This window comes from Nomascus leucogenys, chromosome 15 (assembly GCF_006542625.1).
Source record: "Nomascus leucogenys isolate Asia chromosome 15, Asia_NLE_v1, whole genome shotgun sequence".
Taxonomy (NCBI): Eukaryota; Metazoa; Chordata; class Mammalia; order Primates; family Hylobatidae; genus Nomascus; species Nomascus leucogenys.
In genome coordinates this window covers 62,869,578-62,896,725 of record NC_044395.1, presented here as the reverse complement: position 1 = coordinate 62,896,725, position 27,148 = coordinate 62,869,578, and the positions used below count along the sequence as shown (strand labels likewise).

The 27,148-nt window shown below is 43.6% G+C and overlaps 1 protein-coding gene across 3 annotated transcripts in view; it reads left to right on the top strand.

Moving 5' to 3' along the window:
• Positions 1-27,148, top strand: part of MRPL48 (mitochondrial ribosomal protein L48) — a 74,308-nt gene that overhangs the window by 24,872 nt on the left and 22,288 nt on the right. For 2 of the 3 annotated variants that reach the window (XM_003254731.3, XM_030829329.1), the window contains exon 4: positions 13,822-13,910. In XM_003254731.3, coding sequence (XP_003254779.2) covers positions 13,822-13,910 — 89 coding nt within the window. Of the gene's footprint in view, positions 1-11,143; positions 11,202-13,821; positions 13,911-27,148 lie in introns of all 3 variants that reach the window. The other variant, XM_030829328.1, reaches the window with a different exon arrangement.

The following is a 27,148-nucleotide window of genomic DNA, read 5'->3' as shown; positions in this document are numbered from 1 at the left end:
GTGCAAATGTAAAAATAATGGCAAAACTGCACTTACTTTTGCACCAACCTAATAGTATTAAAATTATCACCTGTTAAAAATTTGAAATGGATGCATATGGGTAGAATAAACTTAAACTGTACAAAAGGGTATATGATGAAAAGTGAAATTTTATTCCCCTTTCCCAGTCTTTTTTTTTTGAGACAGAGTCTCGCTCTGTTGCCCAGATGAGTGCAATGGTGAGATCTCGGCTCACTGCAAGCTCCACCACCCGGGTTCACACCATTCTCCTGCCTCAGCCTCCCAAGTAACTGGGACTACAGGCACCTGCCACCACGCCCCACTCATTTTTTGTATTTTTTGGTAGAGATGGGGTTTCACCATGTTAGCCAGGATGGTCTAGATCTCCTGACCTCGTGATCCAACTGCCTGGGCCTCCCAAAGTGCTGGGATTACAGGTGTGAGCCACCGCGCCCGGCCCTCTTTCCCAATCTTAACTCCCTCATGATATCTACTGGTAGCAATTTCTTATGTATCTTTCAGGAAGATTTTATGTATATATGAAGATTTATATTATGTGTGTGTATGACTGTATCTTAATGCTGGACATTTAGGTTGTTTTTAGTTTCTTGCTGTTTCAAAAAATGGTACACCAGCCATTTTCGTATGTCTTTGTAAACTTGTTCCTGTACATTTGTAAGATAAATTCCTGGAATTGAAATCGCTGAGTCAATGCATTATGAATTGGAGATTTTGATAAGTATTGCCAGACTATCCACTAGAGAAGTTGTATTAATTTACATTTCTATTTTCCGGCCCAAACTGGGTTTTATAAAACATTTGTTGTTAGCTGGAAGCACTGGCATGGACTTGTAGTCCCAGCTACATGGAAAGCTGAAGTCCCAGAACAGTCCTTTGAGCCCAGGAGTTTGAGGCTGTACCGCACTTTGATTTTGCCGTGAATAGATGCCATACTCTAGCCTGGGCGACAGAGCAAGATCCCATGTTTAAATATATATATATATTTATTTATTTTTAATTTTTTTTGAGACTGAGTCACGTTCTGTCACCCAGGCCAGAGTACAGTGGCATGATCTTGGCTCACTGCAACCTCCATCTCCTGGGTTCAAGAGATTCCCCTGCCTTAGCCTCCCAAGTAGATGGGACTACAGGTGTACGCCACCATGCCTGGCTAATTTTTGTATTTATTAGTAGAGACAGAGTTTCACCATGTTGGCCAGACTGGTCTCTAATTCCTGACCTCAGGTGATCCACCCACCTCGGTCTCCCATAGAGCTAAGATTACAGGTGTGAGCCACTGCACCTGGCCTAAAAAAATAATTTTTTTTTGTTAGTGAAAATTATGTCTCATTTCAATTTGTGTGTCTTGAATTTGTCGTCTTTTCATATGGTTACTTGCCATTTGTATTTGTTTCCTAATGAATTGCCTATTTATTTATTTATTTATTTTTGAGACAGAGTCTCACTCTGTCACCCAGGCTAGAGTGCAGTGGCATGATCTTGGCTCACTGCAACCTCTGCCTCCTAGGTTCAAGTGGTTCTCCTGCCTCGGCCTCCTGAGTAGTTGGGACTACACGAATGTGCCACCATGCCTGGCTAATTTTTTTGTATTTTTAGTAGAGACAGGGTTTCGCCATGTTGGCCAGGCTGGTCTCTAACTCCTGACCTCCTGAGCCACCGTGCCTGGCCCATTTATGTTTTTTTGTCAATTTTTCTATTGGATTGTTTACTTTTTCATTTTTGATTTGTAAGAACTTTTAATATAGTTCTTATGTATTAAGGAAATTAGCATTTCTCTGTTACACATGCTTGTACTTTTTCTAGTCATTTATCCCTTGACTTTATGTTTGTGTTTTTTCCATTAAACAGAAGCTTTAGATTTTTATATAGTTATATTTATTAATCTTTGATTTCTAGATTTTGTTTCATGCTTAAAAAGATCTTTTCTACCCTAAGATTATTTTTAAAAATCCATGGCCGGGCACGGTGGCTCATGCCTGTAATCCCAGCACTTTGGGAGGCTGAGGCGGGCGGATCACAAGGTCAGGAGATCCAGACCATCCTGGCTAACACGGTGAAACCCTGTCTCTACTAAAAATACAAAAAATTAGCTGGGCGTGGCGGCGGGTGCCCGTAGTCCCAGCTATTCCGGAGGCTGAGGCAGGAGAATGGCGTGAACCCGGGAGGGGGAGCTTGCAGTGAGCTGAGATCTCGCCACTGCACTCCAGCCTGGGCGACAGAGTGAGACTCCGTCTCAAAAAAAAAATCCTTCATGTTACCTTCTGATAAATATTTTTTCTTTTCAATATGTGGTCCAGACCAGGTGTAGTGGCTTATGCCTATAACCTCAGCAATTTGGGAGGCTGAGGGGAAGATCACCTGAGCCCAGGAGTTCAAGACCAGCCTGGACAACATAGGGAGACTCCGTCTCTACAAAAAAAAAAAATAATTAGCCTGGTAGGATAGCGAGTGCCTGTGGTCCCAGCTACTCAGAAGACGAAGACTGAGGTGGGAGGATTGCATGAGTCAGATTGAAGTTGCAGTGAGCTATGATTGTGCCACTGTGCTCTAGCCTGGAAGACAGCAGGAGATCATGTCTCAAAAAGAAAAAAAAAGAGTGAGGCCGGGCACGGTGGCTCACTCCTGTAATCCCAGCACTTTGGGAGGCTGAGGCCAGTGGATCACCTTAGGTCAGGAGTTCAAGACCAGCCTGGCCAATATGGTGAAACCCCGTCTCTACTAAAAATACAAAAATTAGCCAGGCATGATGATGCATGCCTGTAATCCCAGCTACTCAGGAGGCTGAGGCAGGAGAATTGCTTGAACCCGGGAGGCAGAGGTTGCAGTGAGCCGAGATTGTGCCATTGCACTCAAGCCTAGGCGACAAGAGCGAGACTGTCTCAAGAAAAAAAAAAATGAGGCTGGGTGCTGTGGCTCATGCTTCTAATCTCGGCATTTTGGGAGGCCGAGGCGGATGGATCACTTGAGGTCAGGAGTTCCAGACCAGCCTGGTCAACATGGTGAAACCCTGTCTCTACTAAAAATACAAAAATTAGCCGGGTGTGGTGGTCACACGCCCGTAATCCCAGCTACTCGGGCAGCTGAAGGAGAATCCCTTGAACCTGGGAGGCGGAGGTTGCAGTGAGCCGAGATGTCTTGCCACTGCATGTTAGCCAGGATGACAGGGCAAGACTTGGTCTCAAAAATAAATAAATAAATAAATAAATAAAATAAAAAAGTGTTCCATCTGGAATTATAAGTGGAGCATGGATACAGGTTCTCCCCCTTAATGAATGAATGAAGTCTGTTGTTTCAACATTTATTAAAATATCCATGTTTTTGGCTGGGCGTGGTGGCTCATGTTTGTAATCCCAGCACTTTGGAAGTTCGAGGTAGGTGGATCACCTGAGGTCAGGAGTTCACGACCAGCCTGACCAACATGGTGAAACCCCATCTCTACTAAAAATAGAAAAATCAGCCGGGCGTGGTGGTGCTCCTGTAATTCCAGCTAATCAGGAGGCTGAGGCAGGAGAATTGCTTGAACCTGGGAGGCGGAGGTTGCAGTGAGCCGAGACTGCGCCATTGCACTCCAGCCTGGGCAACAAGAGCGAAACTCCATCTCAAAAAAAAAAAAAATCCGTGTTTTTCCTGGAGGTTTGAGAATGTAACCTTTATCATATTCTAAGTTCCTGTGTAGATCTGGGATTTTTGAATTTTTTATTTAGAGTCAGGATCTCTCAGGATCTCTCTTTGCTGCCCAGACTTTGATGTCATCACAGCTCACCACAGTCTTGAGCTCCTAGGTTCAAGGGATCCTTCCACCTTGGCCTCCCAAAGTGCTGAGATTACATGTGTGAGCCACAATACCCAGCCTAAGTCTAGGACTATTTTTTTTTTTTTTTTTTTTTTTACTTAAAAAGTTTTAAAAATAGAGACTAGGCCTCCTGCCTCGGCCTCCCAAAGTGCTGGGACCACTCACTCTGTCACCCAGGCTGGAGTGTAGTGGCACCATCACAGCTTACTGCAGCCTCAACCTCCCAAGCTCAAGCCATCCTCCCACCTCAGACTCCTCAGTAGCTGGGACTACAGGCCTGTGCCACCATGCCTGACGTTTATTTTTTATTTTTTTATAGAGACAGGGTCTCCCTACGTTGCCCAGGCTGGTCTTGAAGTCCTGAGCTTAAGCAATCCTTCTGCCTTGGCCTCTCAAAGTTTTGGGTTCACAGGCACGAGCCACTGGGCCTGGCTTGGAACTACTTTTTAAGCTTCATCTTGTTTCATTGATCTGTATATGTATTTGATGCCAGTATGAAACTGTTTTAAAGCTTTTTGGTTACTATAGTTTTTTAGTATATTTTAGTTTTTTATTTTTGAGATGGAGTTTTGCTCTTGTTGCCCAGGCTAGAGTGCAATGGCATGCATGATCTTGGCCCACTGCAACCTCTACCTCCTGGTTCAAGCGATTCTCCTGCCTCAGCCTCCAGAGTAGCTGGGATTACAGGCATGCGCCACCATGCCCGGCTAATTTTGTGTTTTTAGTAGAGATGGGGTTTCTCCATGTTGGCCAAGCTAGTCTCGAACTCCCGACCTTAGGTGATCCGCCCGCCTTGGTCTCCTAAATTGTTGGGATTACAGGCATGAGCCACCGTGCCCAGCCGATGGTATATTTTAGTATCTGGTAGCTACCTAATTCGGAGGTAATTTTTTGTTTATTTTGTTTATTTATTTATTTTTTTGAGACGGAGGCTCACTCTGTCGCCCACGCTGGAGTGCAGTGGTGCCATCTCAGCTCACCGCAACCTTTGGCTCCCAGGTTCAAGTGATTCTCCTGCCTCAGCCTCCCAAGCAGCTGGGATTACAGGTATGCACTACCATGCCTGGCTAATTGTTTTTGTATTTTTTTTTAATAGAGATGGGGTTTCACCATGTTGGCCAGGCTGGTCTCTAACTCATGACCTCAGGTGGTTCACCCGCTTGGGCCTCCCAAAGTGCTGGGATTACAGGCGCGAGCCACCATGCCCAGCCTGTTTATTTTGTTTTTGAAGTTGGCATCAAATAGGGCATGTTAAATTGCTGTTGGAAAAGATCCAATAGGAATCATTTTGAAAAGATACGTGGGGATAGTAGCATAATTTTTTCAACATTTTTGTATTTGGAGAAATTAAAGTTGTTACCAAGATTTTGCAATGGAAACAACACTGTGATGAACATTCTTGGGCAATATTTGTGCCATTGTCTGATTACTTAGGGTACATTTCTGAAAGTAGAACTATTGGGTCAAAGGAAATACACATTTTTAAAGCTGTTGATGTGTATTACTAAATTGCTGTCCAGAAAGATTGCACCATTTTATACTTCTCTATTTGAGAATCCCTTTTTACATGCTCATCAACATCGAGTATTATTTTTAATATTTGCTAATATTGTAGGTTAAAACCTGCTTTCCCTTGTGTTTGGAATTTTCATGTCTTTGATTACTAGTTGGTTGAACATATTTTTGTACATTTACTTGCTATTTATTTATTCTTTCCTTTGCCCATGTTTCAACTGTGACTGGAGAATACTAGTCCCTAGAAGGTTCCAAGGCCCAGAATAACTCACTAATGTTGGCTCACCAAGATAATTTCCACTTGAAAGCACACAGTTTTGTTGGTATTTTTTATAGGTTCTTTCAGATATATATTTTTGTTGTTGTTGTTGTTTTTGTTTTTGAGAGAGAGAGGATCTTGCTTGTGGCCCAGGCTTCAGTACAATGGCATGATCATAGCTCCCTGCAGCCTTGAACTCCAGGGTTCAAGCAATCCTCCTGCCTCAGCCTCTTAAGTAGCTAGGATTACAGGTATGCGCTACCATGCCTAGCTAATTTTTTATTTTTTAAATTTTTTGTGAAGACAGGGTCTTGCTACATTGCCTAGGCTGGTCTTGATTTCCTGGCCTCAAGTAATCTTCCCATCTCAGCCATCCAAAGTGTTGGGATTACAGGTGTCAGTCACTGCACCCAGCCTGAGATATCTTTAAAGTCAGAAATTTCAAAATTGAATTACAATGATGTTCAGAAAGGAAGAGTAGGGAAAGTGCCCCATTTCTGTCTTCACCCATCCACTCCGTGTGTGGGCTCTGGAGACCATTCCAGCTGCTCTATCCAAGGAGGGGCTTGATTGTGGTGACCATCTTTTTCTTATTGATTTAAAAATAATAGACAGATAGAAGTAAATATATAAAACTAGATCTAAAGAGACAAGATGAAGGGAACAGAGTGCTCTCATTAAAGCATGAATAAAAAGGCAGAAGCAGAGAAACATGGTATATTCAGATTCAAGTAGTTCAGTGTAATTAGAACAACTGAAAGAAATTTGAAAAGAAATTTTGAAAAATGTGGGCAGCTGGCAGGGACAAATCATTGCAGATTGTTTTGGTAAAATATCTTAAGAACCATTTTTGTTTTGTTTTTAAATATACACTTACTGAGCACATACTGTTTGCCAGGTGGTGGCATTGTTTCTGCCCTGGAGGGCCTTACAGTCTGTTGAGTGGAGAGAATAACCTGTAATTAGCTTCTTGGCTGGGGGCTACCCCAATTTTTTTCTTTCCCTACCTGCATAGCCCTGCTAAAAATGCTTATCCTATTTCTGAATGAGAAATAATTAAAACAAAGTTGTTTATCCCCATCCTGGATTGATGGGTTTAGTTCTCAGTTTAATAAACAAGAACATTGAAGGACAGTTGTCTCTGGAATATGTAAAGGAAAGGGGAATGCTGTGGGAAATGTCATTCCGTGATTACATCGTATAATTGTGATAATTGAAAGATTTTTAAAGCCTCCATTTGAAACCCTGGGGTTTTGTGTCTTTCTTTAGTAAAGAGTTGCCTTTTCTCTCAGGAGCCTGCAATGTTAATGTGACAGCAGGAAACCCACTTATTGACACAACGCAGGGGAAAAGAATTCAGTTGAACTTATTGGAAATCAGAGGCTTTCAAACTTGTAAATTTTATAATTAAAACAACTGGCTAATTAAGCGGTTTAACCACTGGTAATTTGACCAAAACCTTTCATTTAAGGGGGAGAATGGTTCATTTAACAGTGGTTTGAACCAGCTTCTTAATTAAGCAGCTGCTCTAATTACAGGAATTGCTCCAAACTGAATTTAAAAATGCCTCCTTGCCAAGGAATTCCAGTAGATAAGAGGCAGAGGCAAACATTTGCAGTACTTTGACCTACGATGTGTTATCATCGCAAAGATCCTTTTTGGTTCTGCTTTTTGAAATTTCAGATAGATGATTGAGTTTCTATGTACTACTTAAAGATGGTGATTGACATGAGTTTTCTTTTTTATTTACATAAAACGTTTTATTATATAATGGAGGCATGATAGAGCTATCACTATGAATTAAACTCTTGATGATCTTTGTATATTTAGGGCAGCAGAAGAGTTTCACAGAGATGGTAACATTTGAGCTGGCTCTGGAGGCTGTGTAGAATTTCACTGTCCAAGAGTTGTAGTCCCAGCAGGGTAAACAGCCGAGGAGGGCACAGAGGCATGAAAACTGCAGCAAGAATGGCAAGTGTAGCTCTGTGGCTGGGGAGCAGGGTTTTAAAAATCTAGAGGAATGGGAGAATGAGATGAAGCAGTTAGATCTAGTTTATAAAATCAAGATCCTTAAGTGCTTACCTAAGAATTTCAAACTTTGGGCAACAGAAAACCATCAAAGTTTTACCTTCTGTCTCATTCATTGTTGTCTTTACAGTGCCTGGTATAATGCCTGACAAATAGTATATACCTATATTTTAAAACAATTGTCCAGCCTGGGCAACATGGTGAAACCACATATCTACAAGAAATCCAAAAATTAACCTGGTGTGGTGGCACGCACCTGGGACAAATTAAACTGGCATGGTGGCACGCCCTGTAGTCCCAGCTACTCGGGAGATTGAGATGGGAGGATCACCTGAGCCTAGGGAGGTCAAGGTTGCAGTGACCGAGATCATGCCACTGCCCCCCAGCCTGGGCAACAGAGTGAGATCCTGTCCCAAAACCAGGAAACAAACAATTGTGTGTGTGCAATAAATAAATGATTGGATTAATGAAAGAGAATAACATGATTAGATTTTTATTTTAAAAGGATTAATCTGTCAGCTCTCAAGGATGGAATAGAGGAGAGGGATGTTGGAGGGTATAGGTGCCGGTCAACAACTTAGCAGAGGCTACCAATCTAATCTCCTTACTTCCTTCACATAATAATCAAAATGATCTTTTAAAAATATATATCAGACATATACTTTCCCTGCTTATGGCTGTTCAGGATGAAATACAAACCTTTAACAAGGCCCAGCACGTTTGATTCCAACCACTACTCTGGTCTCTTTCTTTTTTGAGACAGAGTCTCACTCTGTTGCCCAGGCTGAAGTACAGTGGCTCAATCTCTGCTGACAGCAAACTCCGCCTCCCGGGTTCAAGTGATTCTCCTGCCTCACCTTTCTGAGTAGCAGGGACTACAGGCATGTACCATCACACCCGGCTAATTTTTGTATTTTTAGTAGAGACAGGGTTTCACCATGTTGGCCAGGCTGGTCTCAAACTCATGACCTCAAGTGATCATCCGCCCCAGCCTCCCAAAATGCTGGGATTTCAGGTGTGAGCCACTTGCCCAGCCCACTCTCATCTCTTAGGTGCATTCTGTCCCTCTCACTTTGCTTCAGTCACACTGACAGCTTTTCTGTTCCTTGAATGTCCCAAGCTGTGTGCTACATTAGGGCCTTTACACATGCTGTTTTCTCTGCCTGGAACACCCATCCTCCGTTTTTTTCATCCAGTACACTTCTATTTGCCTTTCCAATATCTCATTTTATTTATTTATTTTTGAGTGGATAATATATATATATACAAGGAAAGATTTTAAAAGGTGCAAAGGAATATAAGTAACTCTCTTGCCTTTCTAGCTACTTCCCCCCCACTATCCCACCTGGGGTAACCACTATTATAATTTTCTTCTGAATTCTGGTTTCAGTTAAAATCTCATTTTTTCACAGAGGCCTTCCCTGATATTCTATTCTAAAAATAGGTCTATCTGTTGTATCACCATAGCCCTCCCTGTGCTTTTTGTTTTCATCACTTATCAGAATTTGTAATTACTTTTTTTAGGAGAGAGGGTCTTGCTCTGTTGCCCACACTGGAGTACAGCAGCATGATAATAGTTCACTGCAGCCTTGAACTGGGCTCAAGCAATCCTCCCACCACAGCCTCCTGAGTAGCTAGGGCTATAGGCACATGCCACCATGCCCAGCTAATTTTTTTTTCCTTTTTGTAGAGACAGGGTCTCTTCTATGTTGCCCAGCTGGTCTTAAACTCCTGGCCTCAAGTGATCCTCCTGCCTCAGCCTCCCAAAGTGCAGAGATTACAGGCATGAACTACCACACTTGGCCACAATTTGTAATCTTATATTTACTTTGTGACTATTAGTCTAATGATTCTCACCTCCCACTAGACTATAATCTCCATAAGCAGAGTTTTGTTGGCTTTGTCCCCAACCCTTTGCACAGTGCCTGGGATGTCATTAGTACTCAATAATTAAGCCCTTCCTAAGCCTTGCCTGTTTCTCTAAGCTCATCTCTTGCCACCCTGATCCTCTTGCTCTACTTTAAAATTCTCTCTGGCTCTTTCTCTGCCTATACCGTGTTTTCTCCTAACTCCTACTTATCTTTCAAGTTTTACTTAAAAGCCACTCACTCTAAGAATCCTTTCCTGGCACTCAAGTTCATCTGAAGTGCCCCTCCCGTGTACCGTGCTTATCATAGACAGCCCTTATCACCTTGCATTGATATTACTGTCTGTCTTCCTAGCTGGCAAGTTGTGTATTGCAGGGACTTAGTCTTTGTTCACTGTTATAGCCCCAGCTTCTAGGGCAATGCATGGTACCTATCAAGCCTGCCATGGATATTGGGTTGGTTGTACACTGCACAGCTCTGGTGTGTGCCATTCATATGGTTGTGCGGTATAATTGTTGCTGCCTACCCTGATAGGTAATAATAAGTATTTGTTGAATGGATGATCATACTTTGGAGAGTTCAGTGCTTTTTAGGAGGTCTTATTTTGAGTCATAATAAAATCTTCTTCGATGAGATTCATTTTCAAGGTCCTGGCCTGAGGATCACTGTATACCCATCAAAGAGATTTGGATATCAGCTCCATGGGTGGGTCCTCAGGTTGGAGAGTCTAGAGCCCAAAGTCGCAAAAGGTCAAAGGTCTTAGATTCAGAGAGATGAAACTGGGGCGGCAGTCAGGAAGATACCTTGGTTATATTCTGTGCTCTTTGGGAACCTCTGGCCAAAAATACCTCCCTATTCCTTACATGGTAAACTCTTACTCTGCTTTCAAGAATGCAGCTGTTTCCTCATCTGAACCTATTCCCCTGCACCCTGCACCCCCCACCCCAAAGGCAGAGTTAGTTTTTTCTTCCTCTGAGCACCTATGACATTGCTCACGTGTCCATTAAAGTACTTAGTACACTGTGAGGTGATTATCTGCTTTCCCATCTTCCTTTCATAGTATACCTCGAGTATCTCAAGGGTAAGTAGCATATTTTATTTGTCTTTGTAACTGTCTCAATGTCTATACAGTTATTGGCATGTAATTGTAAATGTGGACTAATGCATATCGTGGAAGGGATCCATGATATTTCTGGGTTGTCTTGATGAAATAGCGTGGATTGTAAATGTGGGGAAGTTCTCTGAAGCCAGGACTGTCTCTGATAGGCCTCACACAGAGCAAACCTACTTGGAAGCCCATTTTAGAAAAGAGAGGCCTAAGAAAACTTTCACTTGATGTCACTTAGATCAGGAATCCCCAAACCCCAGGCCATGGACCAGTAAGTGGTCTGTGACCTGTTAGGAACCAGGCCACACAGCAGGAAATGAGGGGCAGGTGAGCCAGGGAAGCTTCATCTGTATTTACAGCCCCTCCCAGCCACTCCCCATCACTCAAGTTATCACCTGAGCTCTGTCTCCTCTCAGATCAGCTGTGGCATTAGAGTCTCATAGGAGCATGAACTCTTTTGTGAACTGCACATATGAGGGATCCAGGTTGAGCACTACTCCTTATGAGAATCTAATGCCTGATGATCTGTCACTGTCTTCCATCACCCCCAGATGGGACTGTCTAGTTGCAGGAAAACAAGCTCAGGGCTCCCACTGATTCTACATTATGGTGAGTTGTACAATTATTTCATTATATATTACAATGTAATAATAATATAAATAACATACACAATAAATGTAATATGCTTGAATCATCCCAAAACCACTTCCCCACTCCTCACATCTGTGGAAAAATTGTCTTCCATAAAATTGGTCCCTAGTGCCAAAAAGGTTGGGGACTGCTGACTTAGACTTCTTCACACCATCTTGTGTTTAGTACTCCACAGAGTGGTGACCCTGAAGAAATGAGGGCAGGACCACAGCAGCTTGAAGATCCCTCTTCAAGGAAGGACTTGCTGCCCATATCTTGATGCCATATACACATACGTATAGATACACACACATACACATGTTATCCTTTAACCCTCTTTATTATCCTCATTTATAAATAAAGAAGAAACAGTAGCTCAAAAAAAATTGGTGAAAGTAACCAGAAAGAAACAGGTGGGACTTCTGTTTAAACTCAGGTCTATCTGACTGAACAGCCTGTGTCCATAACCACTAGGTTATAACACTTGATTTCTAGAATACAAAAATCTAGCTAGACCTGATCTGATTTCAGTTTTTTATCTCTACCCTATCTTTTCTTTTCCTTTTTTTTTAAATTTAGAGACAGGATCTCCTTATGTTGCACAGGCTGAAGTGCAGCAGCTGTTTGCACTACAGCCTCAAACTCCTGGTCTCAAGCAATCCTCCTGCCTCAGCCTCCTGAGTAGCTGGGACTACAGACACATGCTACCACTATGGCTATCTGGGTCTACCACAATGTATATGTATATAAAGACCCCCCCCCTTTTTTTTTTGAGACGGAATCTGGACCTGACACCCAGGCTGGAGTGCAGTGGCATGATCTCGGCTCACTGCAGCCTCCGCCTCCTGGGTTCAAGTGATTCTCCTGCCTCAGCCTCCTGAGTAACTGGGATTACAGGCGTGCACCACCATGCCCAGCTAATTTTTGTATTTTTAGTAGAGATGAGGTTTCACCATGCTGGTCAGGGTGGTTTTGAACTCCTGACCTCGTGATCTGCCTGCCTCGGCCTCCCAAAGTGCTGGGACTACAGGCGTGAGCCACTGCACCTGGCCAAGACCCTATTTTTTTAACCCAGTAGTAGCATACCTACATACTGTTCTACACTTTTGGTTTTGGTTTTTGTTGTTGTTCACTTAACGATATTTGTTGGAAGCTGTTTTCAGATCAGCACAAATAAATCAAGTTAGATGTTTTGTAAAACTTTATGGCCAGGCGCGGTGGCTCATGCCTGCAATGCCAGTACTTTGGGTGGCCGAGGTGGGCGGATCATGAGGTCAGTTCGATACCAGCCTGACCAACATGGTGAAACCCCAACTCTACGGAAAATAGAAAAATTAGCCGGGCGTGGTGGCACGTGCCTGTAATCCCAGCTACTCAGGAGGCTGGGGCAGGAGAATCGCTTGAACCTGGGAGGCGGAAGTTGCAGTGAGCTGAGATCGCACCACTGCACTCCGTCCTGGGTTACAGAATGAGACTCTATCTCAAAAAAAAAAAACTTTATGGAACTCTATGCTCTTCCTCTTTGCTGGCTATTTTTGCTGCCTGCCTCTTTCTGTATATAGTCACAGTTAGAAAACTTCAAAAGGGAAGGAGAAAGGATTTTTTTTTTCAAAAGAAAAAAAGAAAACCTCAAAAGGATTATTGCCTGTTGAGGAACAAGAAGAGATGAGAGCCCTCTGAGAATGTATTTTATCCCCTTACTGCCAGTGGCTTTATCAGGAGAGAATTTCTCAAAGAAAGATGAGTAGTGGGGATCGCGCATATTCTAGGAGCCAAAAGGAGAGAATAAGGGGACAAACTGAGAATCAGTCCAGGATCAAGAAATATCTATGGCTCCTTAGACCAACAAGAGATCAGCTACCACCAAATCTTCCCAGTCCTGCAGTGGAGAATTTGTCCCCTCAAATCATCTGCTGTTCCCAGAGGAGCTTAGAAAGAAGTTTTAATATAGTTATTGTATGTTAAGGAAATTAGCGTTTCTCTGTTATGTATGCTTTGTACTTTTTCTTGTCTTCTATTCCTTAACTTTATTTATTTATTTATTTTGTGTTGAACAGAAGTTTTAACTTTTTATATAGCTAAGTTTATTAATATTTGATTTCTAGATTTTGTTGCATGCTTAGAAAGATCTCCGAGATTATTTTTAAAAATCCTTACTGTTACCTTGTTTTATATATATATGTGTGTATGTGGGGTGTGTGTGTGTGTGTGTGTGTGTGTGTATTTTTTTTTCTGTTTTAAATTTGTAGTCCAGGCTAGGCGTGGTGGCTCACACCTATAATCCTGGCACCCTGAGAGGCTGAGTTGGAAGGAGCTCCAGACCAGCTTGGGCAACATAGCAAGACTCCAGCTCTACAAAAAATAAAAAATATTAGCTGGGCATGGTAGCACATGCCTGTAGTCCCAGCTACTTGGGGTCAGGGGGTGGGGCGTGGGCCGAGGCAGGAGACTGTCTTGTACCCAGGAGTTCGAGGCTGCAGTGAGCTATGAGATGGCATTACATCCCAGCTTGGGTGACAGAGCAAGACTCTGTCTCTTGAAAAACAACAATAATAGCAACAACAAAAAAAATAGGTTTGTCTTATTTTCTCTCTTTTAGGTGGAATTCTACTAAGTACCAGTCGGCCCTACAAGACAAAGCCCACCCATGGCATTGGAAAGTACAAGCACTTAATTAAAGCAGAAGAGGTAAGGGGCAGGGGGAGTCTTTTGGAAAAGGATAATGTGCAGCTTTTGCAAAAACCTGAAGATCAGATATGTATAGTTTTGATAATATATATGGAGCTAGAAAGATAGAGTTGCCCCTCAATCCTTGCCAGTTATTAATTTGGAATTTCCAGACTGGAGATGTTTCTACCAACTTCCAATCTTATCCCTAGGCCAGGTTATAATAGTAAAAAGCAAATGGTTTTAATTTTTTTTTTTGAGACAGGGTCTTAGCTCTGTCACCTAGGCTGGAGTGCAGTGCATGATCATGGCTCACTGCAGCCTTGATCTCTTGGGCTCAAGCGATCCTCCCACCTCAGCCTCCCAAGTAGCTGGTACTACAGGCTCTTGCCACCATGCCCATATAATTAAAAAAAATTTTTTATAGAGACAGGGTCTTGCTGTATTGCCTAGGCTGGTCTCAAGCTCCTGGCCTCAAGTGATCCTCCTGCTTCAGCCTCTGGAAGCATAGGGATTACAGGCATGAGCCACCATGGCTGGCCTGATTTTATTATTTGTAATACTTAAAAAAAAATCTTCCTAGTAGTATACTTAGTTCAGTATGGACCTCATAATGGAAATGATAATTCAGTTTAGTTGAGTGAATGAGTTGTGGCAAGTAGAGGTAGATTGATATTTTCAGCCATATAACTGATTCTTTTTTGTTTGTTAGTTTTTTTGAGATGGAGTCTCGCTCTGTTGCCCAGGCTGGAGTGCAGTGGTGCGATCTCAGCTCACTGCAACCTTTGCCTCCCGGGTTCAAGCTGTTCTCGTGCTTCAGCCTCCCAAGTGGCAGGGATTATAGGCATGCACTGCCATACCTGGCTAATTTTTGTATTTTCAGTAGAGGGTTTTACCATGTTGACCAGGCCAGGTCTGGAACTCCTGACCTCAAGTGATCTGCCTGCCTCGACCTCCGAAAGTGCTGGGATAACTGATTCTTACTGTGTTTTCTTTTCTTTTTTTTTTTTTTTTTTTGAGACGGAGTTTCACTCTTATTGCCCGGGCTGGAGGGCAATGGCGCGATCTCGGCTCACCGCAACCTCCGCCTCCTAGGTTCAAGCAATTCTCCCGCCTCAGCCTCCCGAGTAGCTGGGATTACAGGCATGTGCCACCACGCCTGGTTAATTTTGTATTTTCAGTAGAGACGGGGTTTCTCCATGCTGGTCAGGCTGGTCTTAAACTCCCGACCTCAGGTGATCTGCCTGCCTCAGCCTCCCAAAGTGCTGGGATTACAGGCATGAGCCACCGAGCCTGGCCTCTTATTGTATTTTCAAATCTAAAATAGGCCGGGTGTGGTGGCTCACACCTGTAATCCCAGCACTTTGGGAAGCTGAGGCAGGCAGATCTCTTGAGATCAAGAGTTCAAGACCAGCCTGACCAACATGGCAGGAACCCCGTCTCTACTAAAAATACAAAAATTAGCTGGGTGTGGTGGCGCGTGCCCATAATCCCAACTACTCGGAAGGCTGAGGCATGAGAATCGCTTGATCCCAGGAGGCGGAGGTTGCAGTGAGCCGAGATCACGCCACTGTACGCTAGTCTGGGCAACAGAGTGAGACTCTGTCTCAAAAATAAATAGATAAATAAATTATGTGCTTCTTGAATCCTTTGTCACAGGTAAGTGGATATTAGTTCTAAGCATTATGAAATTATTTAGCCCATTTCTTTGGCTCCAGTTAGATTTCTGTGTGTGTGCAGAGGATTTTCTTTTGGGGTGGATACAGCATGCAAGGTATAAGATCTGGCTTTCAATCTCAAGCCTGTCACTTCCTGCAAACAGTACAGTGGGGGGGATTTTGGGGAGACTTCAACATCTCTTGGTTCTTTAGCTTATTTTAATGCTCCCACGCAACCACACATATTTCCTATTTACCTCTCGCTTCTTGGCAAGGTCCAATTCCACTGAATTTGGGCCTTAGAAACCACTAACCTTGCCGTGTTCTTCTGAGCTCATCCTTACAGTAAAGAATTTCAGGAGGAGAACATTACCACCTATCAGGCCTGTATTAGGCAGGCTCCCAGCAGGAAACAAATGCCCTACTAAAATTGTTCCTTTGTAGTGGGAAGTCTACTGAAGTAGGAACAAGGAAACTTGTGTTCTAGGCTTGGTTCTGCTGCTTTTCTGACTTGTGACTTTGGGTCAGTCAACCTTCCCTGTCTAGGCATGGCGGGTCCTGAAATTATATGTAAAATGTTTCTTGTAGGTGAATTTTTCTGGGAAGAGAGTCCATAGTTTTTATCAGACTTTTCACAAAGGTTGAGAAATTCTGGATTAGAATATCTCTAAGACTAGAATTTCAACTTGTATGTCATGTAACTTCACGATGCGGTGCAATATTTATTGAATATCTATTATGTGCTAGGAACTCTTGATGCCTTGCCTATTCAGGAGTGAGTTGCAAAATAATTCTTTTTTTTTTTTTAAATAGAATCTCTCTGCCGCACAGGCTGGAGTTCAGTGGTGCGATCTCGGCTCACTACAACCTCTGCCTCCTGGGCTCAAGAGATCCTCCCATCTCAGCCTCCTGAGCAGCTGGGACTACAGGCATGCACCACCACACCCAGCTAATTTTTGTATTTTTTTGTAGAGATGGTATTTTGCCGTGTTGCCCAGACTGGTCTCGAACTCCTGAGCTCAAGTGATACACCTGCCTCAGCCTCCCAAAGTGCAAGGAATACAGAGATGAGCCACCATGCCTGGCAAGCAAAATAATTTTACAAAATGGATGAACAAGACATGGTTCATTCTCAGAGGGAGCTGTTAAACCAACAGAGATAAGACACAGACAATATACTTCCAGGCAGAAAGTGACAAGTGCTAAAAGGTAGATACAAAGTGCTATTAAAATTTGGAAGGAATGATTTACACCCTTTTGGAGTTGTGATACCTTAGAGTAAATTATTGAAGTTGTTTTATTTTGAGACATCCCCCTTCTTTTTTTTTTTTAAATACTAAGCATTCTTTTATTTGCTGACACCATTACAAAAACATTACATTTGCAACAAAAGTGTTTTCTTCAGTTGAAGTCAGAGGCAGTTACTTCCCAAAATATTAAGTAAAACAGTGTACAACATCAGTGAGACATCCCCCTTCTAAAAGTCCCACATAAAATAGTAGGAAATAAAATTAGTTTTGTTTGAGGGAGACTTTTTTGGCTGTTTTAAAAAAATGTCTTAGAATCTTCTCTCTCAGATAATTTTCTGCATATGTCATGCTCTGACCCACTCCATTAACGTGGTATAAAAGGAAGCTTAATGCCATCTGTCCCCCGCTTCCTCTCCAGCCTCTTCTCCACTCTCCCAGATACCACGCTTTAACTCTATTGGGCCTCTTGTTTTTCCTCCAAGTCATTATACTTTTTCAAGGCTCACAAGCTGTTCTGTCTACTTGGAAGACCTCCCCTTCTTCACCTGGTTAATTCCTCTTCAACCTTTAAATCTCAGTGAGAAAGCAGGGTGAGGAGGGACACAAACAAATTTCTCCTTCTAAGAAACCTTCCTGGATTCCCTGCACTGAGTTACTTTTCTTTCTTTCTTTCTTTTTTCTCTTTTAAATTTGAGACATGGTCTCACTCTGCTGCCCAGGCTGGAATGCAGTGGTGTGATCATGGCCCACTGCCCCTTGAATGCCTAGGTTCAAGCGATCCTTCTGCCTCAGCTTCTCAGTAGCTGGGACTACTTGGTGGCACATGCCACCAAGCCCGGCTAATTTTTAGAAATTTTTGTAGAGATGGGGTCTCACTATAGTGCCCATGCTAGTCTTCCGGTCCTGGGTTCAAGTGATCCTCCCACCTTGGCCTCCCAAGTGCTGGGATTACTGGTGGGAACCACCATGCCCAGCCCTGAGTTGCTTTTCTTACCACGAGCTGCCAGAGTTCTTGTGCTTCCTGTGTCCTAGGAAAACTGCTCTATGTTTTAATCATCTGAGTGTTTTTGTTGTTTTTGTTTTTGTTTTTGAGACAGGTTCTTGCTCTGTCACCCAGGCTGGAATGCAGTGGTGCAATCTCGGCTCACTGCAACCTCTGCCTCCCAGGCTCAAATGATTCTCTCTCTTCAGCCTCCTGAGTAGCTAGGACTAAAGGAGTATACCACTACACCCGGCTCATTATATTTTTGTAGAGATGGGGGTCTCACCATGTTACCCAGGCTGGTCTTGAACTCCAGGCCTGCCTCAGCCTCCCAAAGTACTAGGATTACAGGAGTGAGCCACCGTACCTGGCTTTAACCATCTGTTTTGATGACTGTGTTCCCTTTTAGATTATGAGGTCCCTAAGGGTAGAAGTCTCATTTTTCTTCATATCCTCAGTGTCCAGCACAGGGCCTGGCATCAAGGAGAGGACAGTAAATATTGATTGAGCTGAACTGAAATGTGGTTATTGGAGCTGCCCTGTGTTTTTATAAATCAGATTTCTCAAATATAACCCACTATCTGCAAACACCTGGCTCCAGATGACCTTGGTTGCTTGAATGGATTGGATGCTCCCACTGTTTAGGGCTGTAGGCTTTTCTCTGATGTTATTCAGTGTCCCAGGGTGGCTAGTACAGTAGTGCTGGATACTGGAGTAAGTTGCTCCAGCCTCCTGGCTTCCTGCACGGGACAGCACAGTGAAAGCTTTCATCCACCACCTTACAGAGGCTCTGTCCTGAGTTCCTGTCTCTTATCCCTCTGGGGAACTGGACTAGTTAAACTAGATGGAATCTTTTGTGGCCTCCTTTCTTTCTCTCCCTAAGCCTAGAAAAAAAATAAGTTGGCCAGATTCCCATTTTTTCCTCTCTGGGTCTCAGTCTGGCCCCTCTACTCTTGTGAGCCCAACATCCCTAAGACAAGAGTAAATTCTCATGCTCATGCATAAAGTATCCAACCCTTGTCCCATTTCTGCTGGTATAATAATCCCTTCATTCCTCCTTCGAAAGGTCCCACACTCAGTCTTATGACTTATGCAGCTTGGGAAGGAAAGGGGGGTATCTACTTCATCTCAGCTTTCCTTGTTAATACTGTTTTTATCTCTTTCTTTTTCTTTTTCTTTTTGAGACGGAGTCTTCCTCTGTTGCCCAGGCTGGAGTTCAGTGGTGCCATCTTGGCTCACTGTAATGTCTGCCTTCCGAGTTCAAGCAATTGTCCTGCCTCAGCCTCCTGAGTAGCTGGGATTACAGGCATGCGCTACCATGCACAGGTAATTTTTGTATTTTTAGTAGAGATGGGGTTTCATCATGTTGGCTAGGCCGGTCGCAAACTCCTGACCTCAGGTGATCCACCTACCTTGGCCTCCCTAAGAGCTGGGATTATAGACATGAGCCATTGCGCCCAGCCTGTTTTTATCTTTTTCTTACATGGCCCGGTTTATAACCCTGAATAACTTCCCATCCCTCCATCCCGTGTCCTTGTCCTTGATGCTTTTTTGAGGGAGTAGATGAGAGATAAAAATGAGGCTTTTTCTCAGGTGGCAGCATGGGGTATGACAATAAATGTGGCATTTCAGCTCGCTTACAGTATGTACCTGACCTCCTTCTCAGTAATTTCCCTTTTTGCACCTTGTATTTCAGACATGTTTTCTCATACACCCATGCTCTTTCCTGCCTCTCTGCCTTTGCACATGCTCTTTCGTTTGTATGGGATGATACCCTCCCTTTTTTCTCTATGGTGCTCATCCTGTAAGACCCATCTTGACCTGTGGCAGTGAGTGATCATATTTTAGAGCATATCTCCAGACCTAGCATCCTGTCTCAAAGTGTACATCTCATTATTCCTTAAAGGCCCTGCATCATTCAGTTGAATTTAAAAGGCTTCAGATATTTGGAGTGACTTATATTTCATAGAAGTAAAAATAAGGCCAGGCGTGGTGGCTCCTGCCTATAATCCAAGCACTTTGGGAGGCCGAGGCGGGAGGATCACCTGAGGTCAGGAGTTCGAGACCAGCCTGACCAACATGGTGAAACTCCATCTCTACTAAAAATGCAAAATTAGTTGGGCATGGTGGCGCATGCCTGTAATCCCAGCTACTTGGGAGACTGAGGCAGGAGAATCGCTTGAGCTGGGGAGGTGGAGGTTGCAATGAGCTGAGATCATGCCATTGCACTCCAGCCTGGGCAACAAGAGTGAAACTCTGTCGCAAAAAAAAAAAAAAAAAAGTAAAAATAATAATAGTCATTCACATTTTACAGCATTGGGTCGTTTTTCCCAAGACCATTTACTTACTTGCCCTCAGCTGTTGTCCAGCTTCCAGTCTTGGGGTAATGGCAGCTTAATAATCTGAAAATTGCCAAGAGAAAGATGTGGGAGGATGAAATGGAGGCAACATGAATTTCTGTCACTTTGTTATATGTTCTCATTTCCAGGCCTTGGAGCAAGAGAGTTAGGTATATCTTCTGTAACTCAGACAATTTTCCTCTTTGCAGAATGGCCCCTAGGAATCAAGATAGCTTTTCTTTTGGAAACTTCATGCTGTTTTTAGTGTTGATAGAGAGGAGGTGTCTGCCATTTCTGTCACCTATTTTATTTTGTTGTGGCACCCATAGTAGATCAGCTGTCACAGCCACAAATCTGTGAGGAGACTGGAATCATTCCCAGATAAATCAGAAGGTCAGAATCACTTTATGGTTATAGTCCTGGCTTCTTGAGAGCTTGTCTGGAGGTTGTAGCAGGGGAGTGCAGCTAGTCATATACCCTTGACTAAGGACCAGTCCTCCTCTATTGGGGATGGTTGTCGTCTTCTACTGAGCTTGCAGCTTCGGGAGGGACGCACATGGAGTAGTGAGGGAGGAAGGGGACACCCGCCTAGCCAACCAGATCAGCTGAATCAACCCTGGCAGTCAATGGGGTGACAGATGTTGCAGCCAGATCGCCCTCACATCTGGTCCTACCTTCTTGGTAAAAGAACAATTGGTTTTGCTGGTCTAGAAACTGTAGGGCTAGACATGTATTATAGGACTGGCTTAGGGAGAGTTACTTTATATTAGCACCCATGTTTTCACTCGTTTATTTCTTGTAGCTCATTAAAATAAAACCATAATTGAGCATCTACTATATGCCATGCATTGTGCTGAGTATCCATGATGCTCAGGTGAACGGGACATGGTCCTATAAAAAGTGTAAAGTCTGCTGGGAAAGTTAGTGCTCAAAAGTGTAACTAAATACTTGAGGCAAGTGCTTTACGAGGGAATAAACTAAATATCAAGAGAGCAAAGATAAGCAATTCCTTCACGATGTTTTACATGGTAAATCCATACAATTTTAAAAACAAAAAAGAAGCAATTCTCCCCAAAAGGGTCAGTGAAGGTGTTACGGAGTTCAGCTCAACAAACATTTATTAAATGCCACCTGTATTCTTGGCACTGGGTAGGTAAAGCTGAACTGGACATTCTTCTGGCAGTATCTAGTTGCTTAGGGTAGCTGTTGACACAGGGCTGTAAAGAACACAGAAAAGCTCCCCAGGGCTTTTCTAAGTACAGGGAGTGACTGATGTGAAGACTCCTGACTCTGCCTGTGCCATTAGAGCTCCTGGTCTGCAGCCTGCTGGGAGACTTGCCCTGTGTCACCAAATTACAATAGTGTCTGATTTTTAGAGGGATTCATGTTTGATATGAATAATAGTAATGACCCTTTTCCATTCTAAAAGTACTTTGGCATCCATTATCTCAGATTCTTGCAAGCCATATTCCCTTGGAACATTGGTGGTACTAGAGCCAAACCCCTCCTCAAGATGAATAATAATAGTCTTTCCCATTTTAGAAACATGTTAAATGAATGGATAGAATTTTCTAAATTTCACACATTCCTCCTATCAGTTTTACTTGATGAAAGCAAATATTAACAGAGAAACTCAGTTATGTTTTTATTTATTAAAATTATCATTTTTTTCAGAGACAGGGTCTTGCTCTGTTCCCAGGTTGGAGTGCGGTGGTGCAATCATAACACACTGTACCCTCAACCTCTCAGGCTCAAGTGATCTTCTCACTCCAGCCTCCAGAGTAGCTGGAACTACAGGTGTGTACCACTACGCCTTGCTAATATTTTTTTTTCTTGCTAATATTTTTATTTTTTAAATTGATTAATTAATTTTTTGAGATGGGCTCACTCTGTCATCTAGGCTGGAGTGCTGTGGCATGATTATGGCTCACTGCAGCCTTGACCTCTCTGGCTCAGGTAATTCTCCCACCTCAGCCTCCTAAGTAACTGGGATTATAGGTGCGCCCCACCACACCTGGCTAATTTTTTGTAAAGATGGGGTTTCACCATGTTGCTCAGGCTGGTCTCGAATTCCTGGACTCAAGTGATATGCCTGCCTTGGGCTCCTAAAGTGTTGGGATTACAGGTGTGAGCCACCACAGCTGGCTTAGAATTCATTTCAGTTCAACTGAACATTTAATAACTTGGGGATCTAGGAATAGAAAGATTAATGAGACATAGTACCTTCCTATATGAATTGTGGTAGTAGTTTAGCTACCATAATAGAGAGACCTACAATACCAGGGGCTTAAGTAAAATATAAATTTCTTTCTTTCTCACATAAAAGTATAAGTAGATATTCCAGCTTTTTGTTTTGCCATACTTATCATATTGCTTCTATCTTATGGTTTGAGATGGCTGCTCCCTCTTTAGCCACTATGTTCACATTTCAGGCAGCAGGAAGCGGAAAGGGGAAACAGTGGTCATCATGTTTCTTTTCTTTCTTTGTTTTTTGTTTTTGTTGTTCTTGTTTTATTTTGTTTTTGCTGTTGTGTTTTTTTTTGTTTTTTTTTGTTTTTTTGAGATAGAGTCTCGCGCTGTCGCCCAGGCTGGAGTGCAGTGGCACAATCTTGGCTCACTGCAACCTCCGCCTCCCGGGTTCAAGTGATTTTCCTGCCTCAGCCTCCCGAGTAGCTGGGACTACAGGTGTGTGCCACCATGCCCAGCTAATTTTTTTTTTTTTTTGAGACGGAGTCTCGCTCTGTCACCCAGGCTGGAGTGCAGTGGCGCAATCTCGGCTCACTGCAAGCTCCGCCTCCCGGGTTCACGCCATTCTCCTGCCTCAGCCTCTCCGAGTAGCTGGGACTACAGGCGCCCGCTACCACACCCGGCTAATTTTTTTGTATTTTTAGTAGAGACGGGGTTTCACCGTGGTCTCGATCTCCTGACCTCGTGATCCGCCCGCCTCGGCCTCCCAAAGTGCCAGCTAATTTTTTGTATTTTTAGTAGAGACAGGGTTTCACCATGTTGGCCAGGTTGGTCTTAATCTCCTGACCTCAGGTGATCTGCCCGCCTCGGCCTCCCAAAGGGCTGGGATTACAGCACCTGGCCTGTTTTGTTTTTTTTTTTTGAGACAGGATCTCATTCTGTCATCCAGCCTGGAGTGTAGTGGTGTGATTATAGCTCACTGCAACCTCAAACTCTTGAGTTTAAGCGATCCCCTAGCCTCAGCCTCCTGAGTAGCTGGGACCACAGGTACACGCCATCACACAGGGCTAATTTTTAAATTTTTTTGTGGAGATAGGGTCTTGCCATATTGCCCAGGCTTGTCTCAAACTTCTGGGCTCAAGCGATCTACCCACCTTGGCCTCCCAAAGTGCTGGGATTACAGGTGTGAGCCACTGTGCCCAGCCATGTTGTCTTTTTTTTTTTTTTTGAGATGAAGTCTCGCTCTGTCACCAGGCTGGAGTGCTATGATGTGATCTTGGCCCACTGCAACCTCCGACTCCCTGGTTCAAGCGATTTTCTTGCCTCAGCCTCCTGAGTAGCTGGGATTACAGGCACATGCCACCATACCCGACAGATTTTTGTATTTTTAGTAGAGATGGAGTTTCACCATGTTGGCTAGGATAGTTTCGATCTCCTGACCTCGTGATCCGCCTACCTCGGCCTCCCAAAGTGCTAGGATTACAGGCATGAGCCACCATGCCGACCCTGTCTTTCTTTTTTTTTTTTTTTGAGACGGAGTCTCGCTCTGTCGCCCAGGCTGGAGTGCAGTGGCGCAATCTCAGCTCACTGCAAGCTCCGCCTCCCGGGTTCACGCCATTCTTCTGCCTCAGCCTCTCTGAGTAGCTGGGACTACAGGTGCCCGCCACCACGCCCGGCTAATTTTTTTTGTATTTTTAGTAGAGACGGGGTTTCACCGTGGTCTCGATCTCCTGACCTCATGATCTGCCCGCCTCGGCCTCCCAAAGTGCTGGGATTACAAGCGTGAGCCACCGCGCCCGGCCTCCCTGTCTTTCTTTAGAGTAATTTAACTAGCACTTTGCAAACTGCAGGTGCTTAAGAAATTCTTCATTTCGTAAAATTTACTAGTGGGAAATTGGGACCATGCTTATCTCCAATATATAGTAGTAACAGTAATGTCCTATCTATGCACACTACACAACCTCTTTTAAAAATGCCATTTATGGTGGGGCGCAGTGACTCACGCCTGTAATCCCAGCACTTTGGGAGGCGGAGGCTGGTGGATCACCTGAGTTCAGGAGTTTGAGACCAGCCTGGCCAACATGGTGAAATCCCATTTCCACTAAAAATACAAAATTACCCAGACATGGTGGCAGATGCCTGTAATCACAGCTGCTTGGGAGGCTGAGGCACAAGAATTGCTTCAACTCTGGAGGTGAAGGTTGCAGTGAGTCGAGATCATGCTACTACACCCTAGCCTGAGTGACAGAGTGAGACTCTGTCTCAAAATAATAATAATTTTAAAATGCCATTTATTTATTTATTTTTAATTTATTTTTTTGAGACAGGGTCTCGCTGTCGCCCAAGTTGGAGTGCAGTGGCATGATCTTAGCTCACTGCAACCTTCTCCTTCTGGGTTCAAGCAATTCTTGTGCCTCAGTTTCCTGAGTAGCCAGGATTACAGGTGTGCACCTCCATGCCCAGCTAATTTTTGTAGTTTTATTTTTATTTATTTACTTTTTTTGAGACAGGGTCTCACTCTGTCACCCAGGGTGGAGTGCAGTGGCACCATCTCGGCTCGCTGCAACCTCTAGCTCCCGGGTTCAAGCAATTCCGGTGCCTCAGCCTCCTGAATAGCTGGGACTACAGGCGCCTGGCTGCAACCTCCACCTCCCGGGTTCAAGCGATTCTCCCTGCCTCAGCCTCCCAAGTAGATGGGATTACAGGAACTCACCACCACACGCCCAGCTAATTTTTTGTATTTTTAGTAGAGACGGGTTTTCACCATGTTGGCCAGTCTGGTCTCGAACTTCTGACCTCAGGTGATCCTCCCACCTCGCCCTTCTAAAGTGCCAGGATTATAGGCATGAGCCACCGTGCCTTGCCAAAAATGCCACTTATTATTATATACCAGGTGCTATAAGTACTATGTGCCAGTCTTTAAAGACATTGTTTCATTTTATAGCCTTATAAACATATATATTATTTAAGCCTTAGAGTATCATATGGTTATTCGAGACCCTGTTTGAGGAATCCAAGACTTGGAGAAAGATTAAATGATGTGCCCACGTGGCTAGAAGTTTTCAGAGCTGATATTTGGAATGAGGATGGCCAGAATTCATCTAACATCTCTAGTATTTCCATTTCATGTAAATTCACTCTAGTAAGCTTCACAATAACTTTAGCTGTTACAGATGAGGAAACTGAGGCCTAGAAAGGTCACACAGTGTCATGTAGTGACTAAGCAGATAGTTAGGATTTGAGGTCAGATTTTCTGTGGCTTCCATCTAAGTCTAGTGTACTTTATATAGCATCAGGCCATGCCTCCTTGCTACCCCAGTCAGAGCCAGGCCTTTTGTCCATATGTCTCTCAAGTGTATAACACCAGGTTATAAACATACTCGATCGCTGTGTACCTCACAGCTCATTATGCACTGTTCATAGTACTAACCCCAAATCATTCAAATCCTCAGGTGTAAATTTTGTTATTTTCATCACTAGAATTTCTGGAAGCTGAATATGCTGCAGGCATATCAGCCTTTTTGTTTGAGGATTCAGATAATGGATTAATTCTTGTCCAACTTTCTCACCCTGGAGAATGTCACTTATAGCAATAGGTAGATACTATCACTTGAGAGGAGAGAGCCTGGGCTTGGGGCTGCAGACTCAGCTTCCAGTTCTGGGTAGACATAAAGTGGTTACCTTTGCCCTTTTCTTGTTGTTAAACCTTACACAAGCCATTTTCCTTTTCTGGGTCTCAACTTCCCCCTTGTGTAGAATTAGGGGGAAGGAGAGATTAAATTATCTCTAAGATCCTTTCTGGCTGTAACAGGCTATGATTCTAATTTGATTCCTTTCTTTATCTGCTCTTTCCATCAAAGTTTCTCAGTAACCTTGGGCAAGTAACTTACCTTCAGAGGACCTCAGTTTTCTGTCTGTGAAATAGGGGTAATAATGTGAACATTTCTGTACAAAACTTGTTTCATAATTTACCCTATAGTCTATTTGGGGGACCACAGTGCAGTCCTACAAGGACCTAAGAATGACAATCCTGGGCCATCCCTTAGTGAATCCAGGCCATAGGAGTGCCAACGTTTGATGATGGACAGTAGTCCATTCTCTCTACTACGTTTCTCCTAACTTCCTTTCCTTTCCTGCCTGGCTGGCCTTCATGTGCAGTCAGGTTGGGCTTCCCAAAACACAGCTTTATTCATGTATATCCTTTGCACAGATTTATTTATTTATTTAGAGACAGAGTCTCGCACTGTTGCCCGGGCTGGAGTGCAGCGGCGTGATCTTGGCTCATTGCAACCTCCGCTTCATTGGTTCAAGTGATTCTCCTGCCTCAGCCTCCTGAGTAGCTGGGACTACAGGCGCCCACCACCACGCCTGGCTAATTTTTTTGTATTTTTAGTAGAGATGGGGTTTCACCATGTTGACCAGGCTGGTCTTGAACTCCTGACCTCATGATCCGCCTGCCTCGGCCTCCCAAAGTGCTGGGATTACAGGCATGAGCCTCCGCTCCTGGCCCACAGATATATCTTTAATAGCTCCTCATGGCATTCATGAAGTCCTGAACTCAATCAGTAGGAGTAGAGAGAATGGGATGGATGTGAGAAAAATTGTGTAGATAAAGTGACAGAAACTGGCATCTGATATTATATGCAGTTAAGCTCTTGCTGGCTATGCTGTGCCCTGGCTCAGAACTGAAATATGTATTGTAATATCACAATGGGATCCTGATAATGTGAATTGGTTCAGGTAGATCTAGGCCAACATGGAAAAGCAAGTGAGATGCCAAGAGGGACATTGGGGTCAGCTTTCTTTTCTTTGTTCCCCTAAAGCAATACCTTTGGAGAGTCCT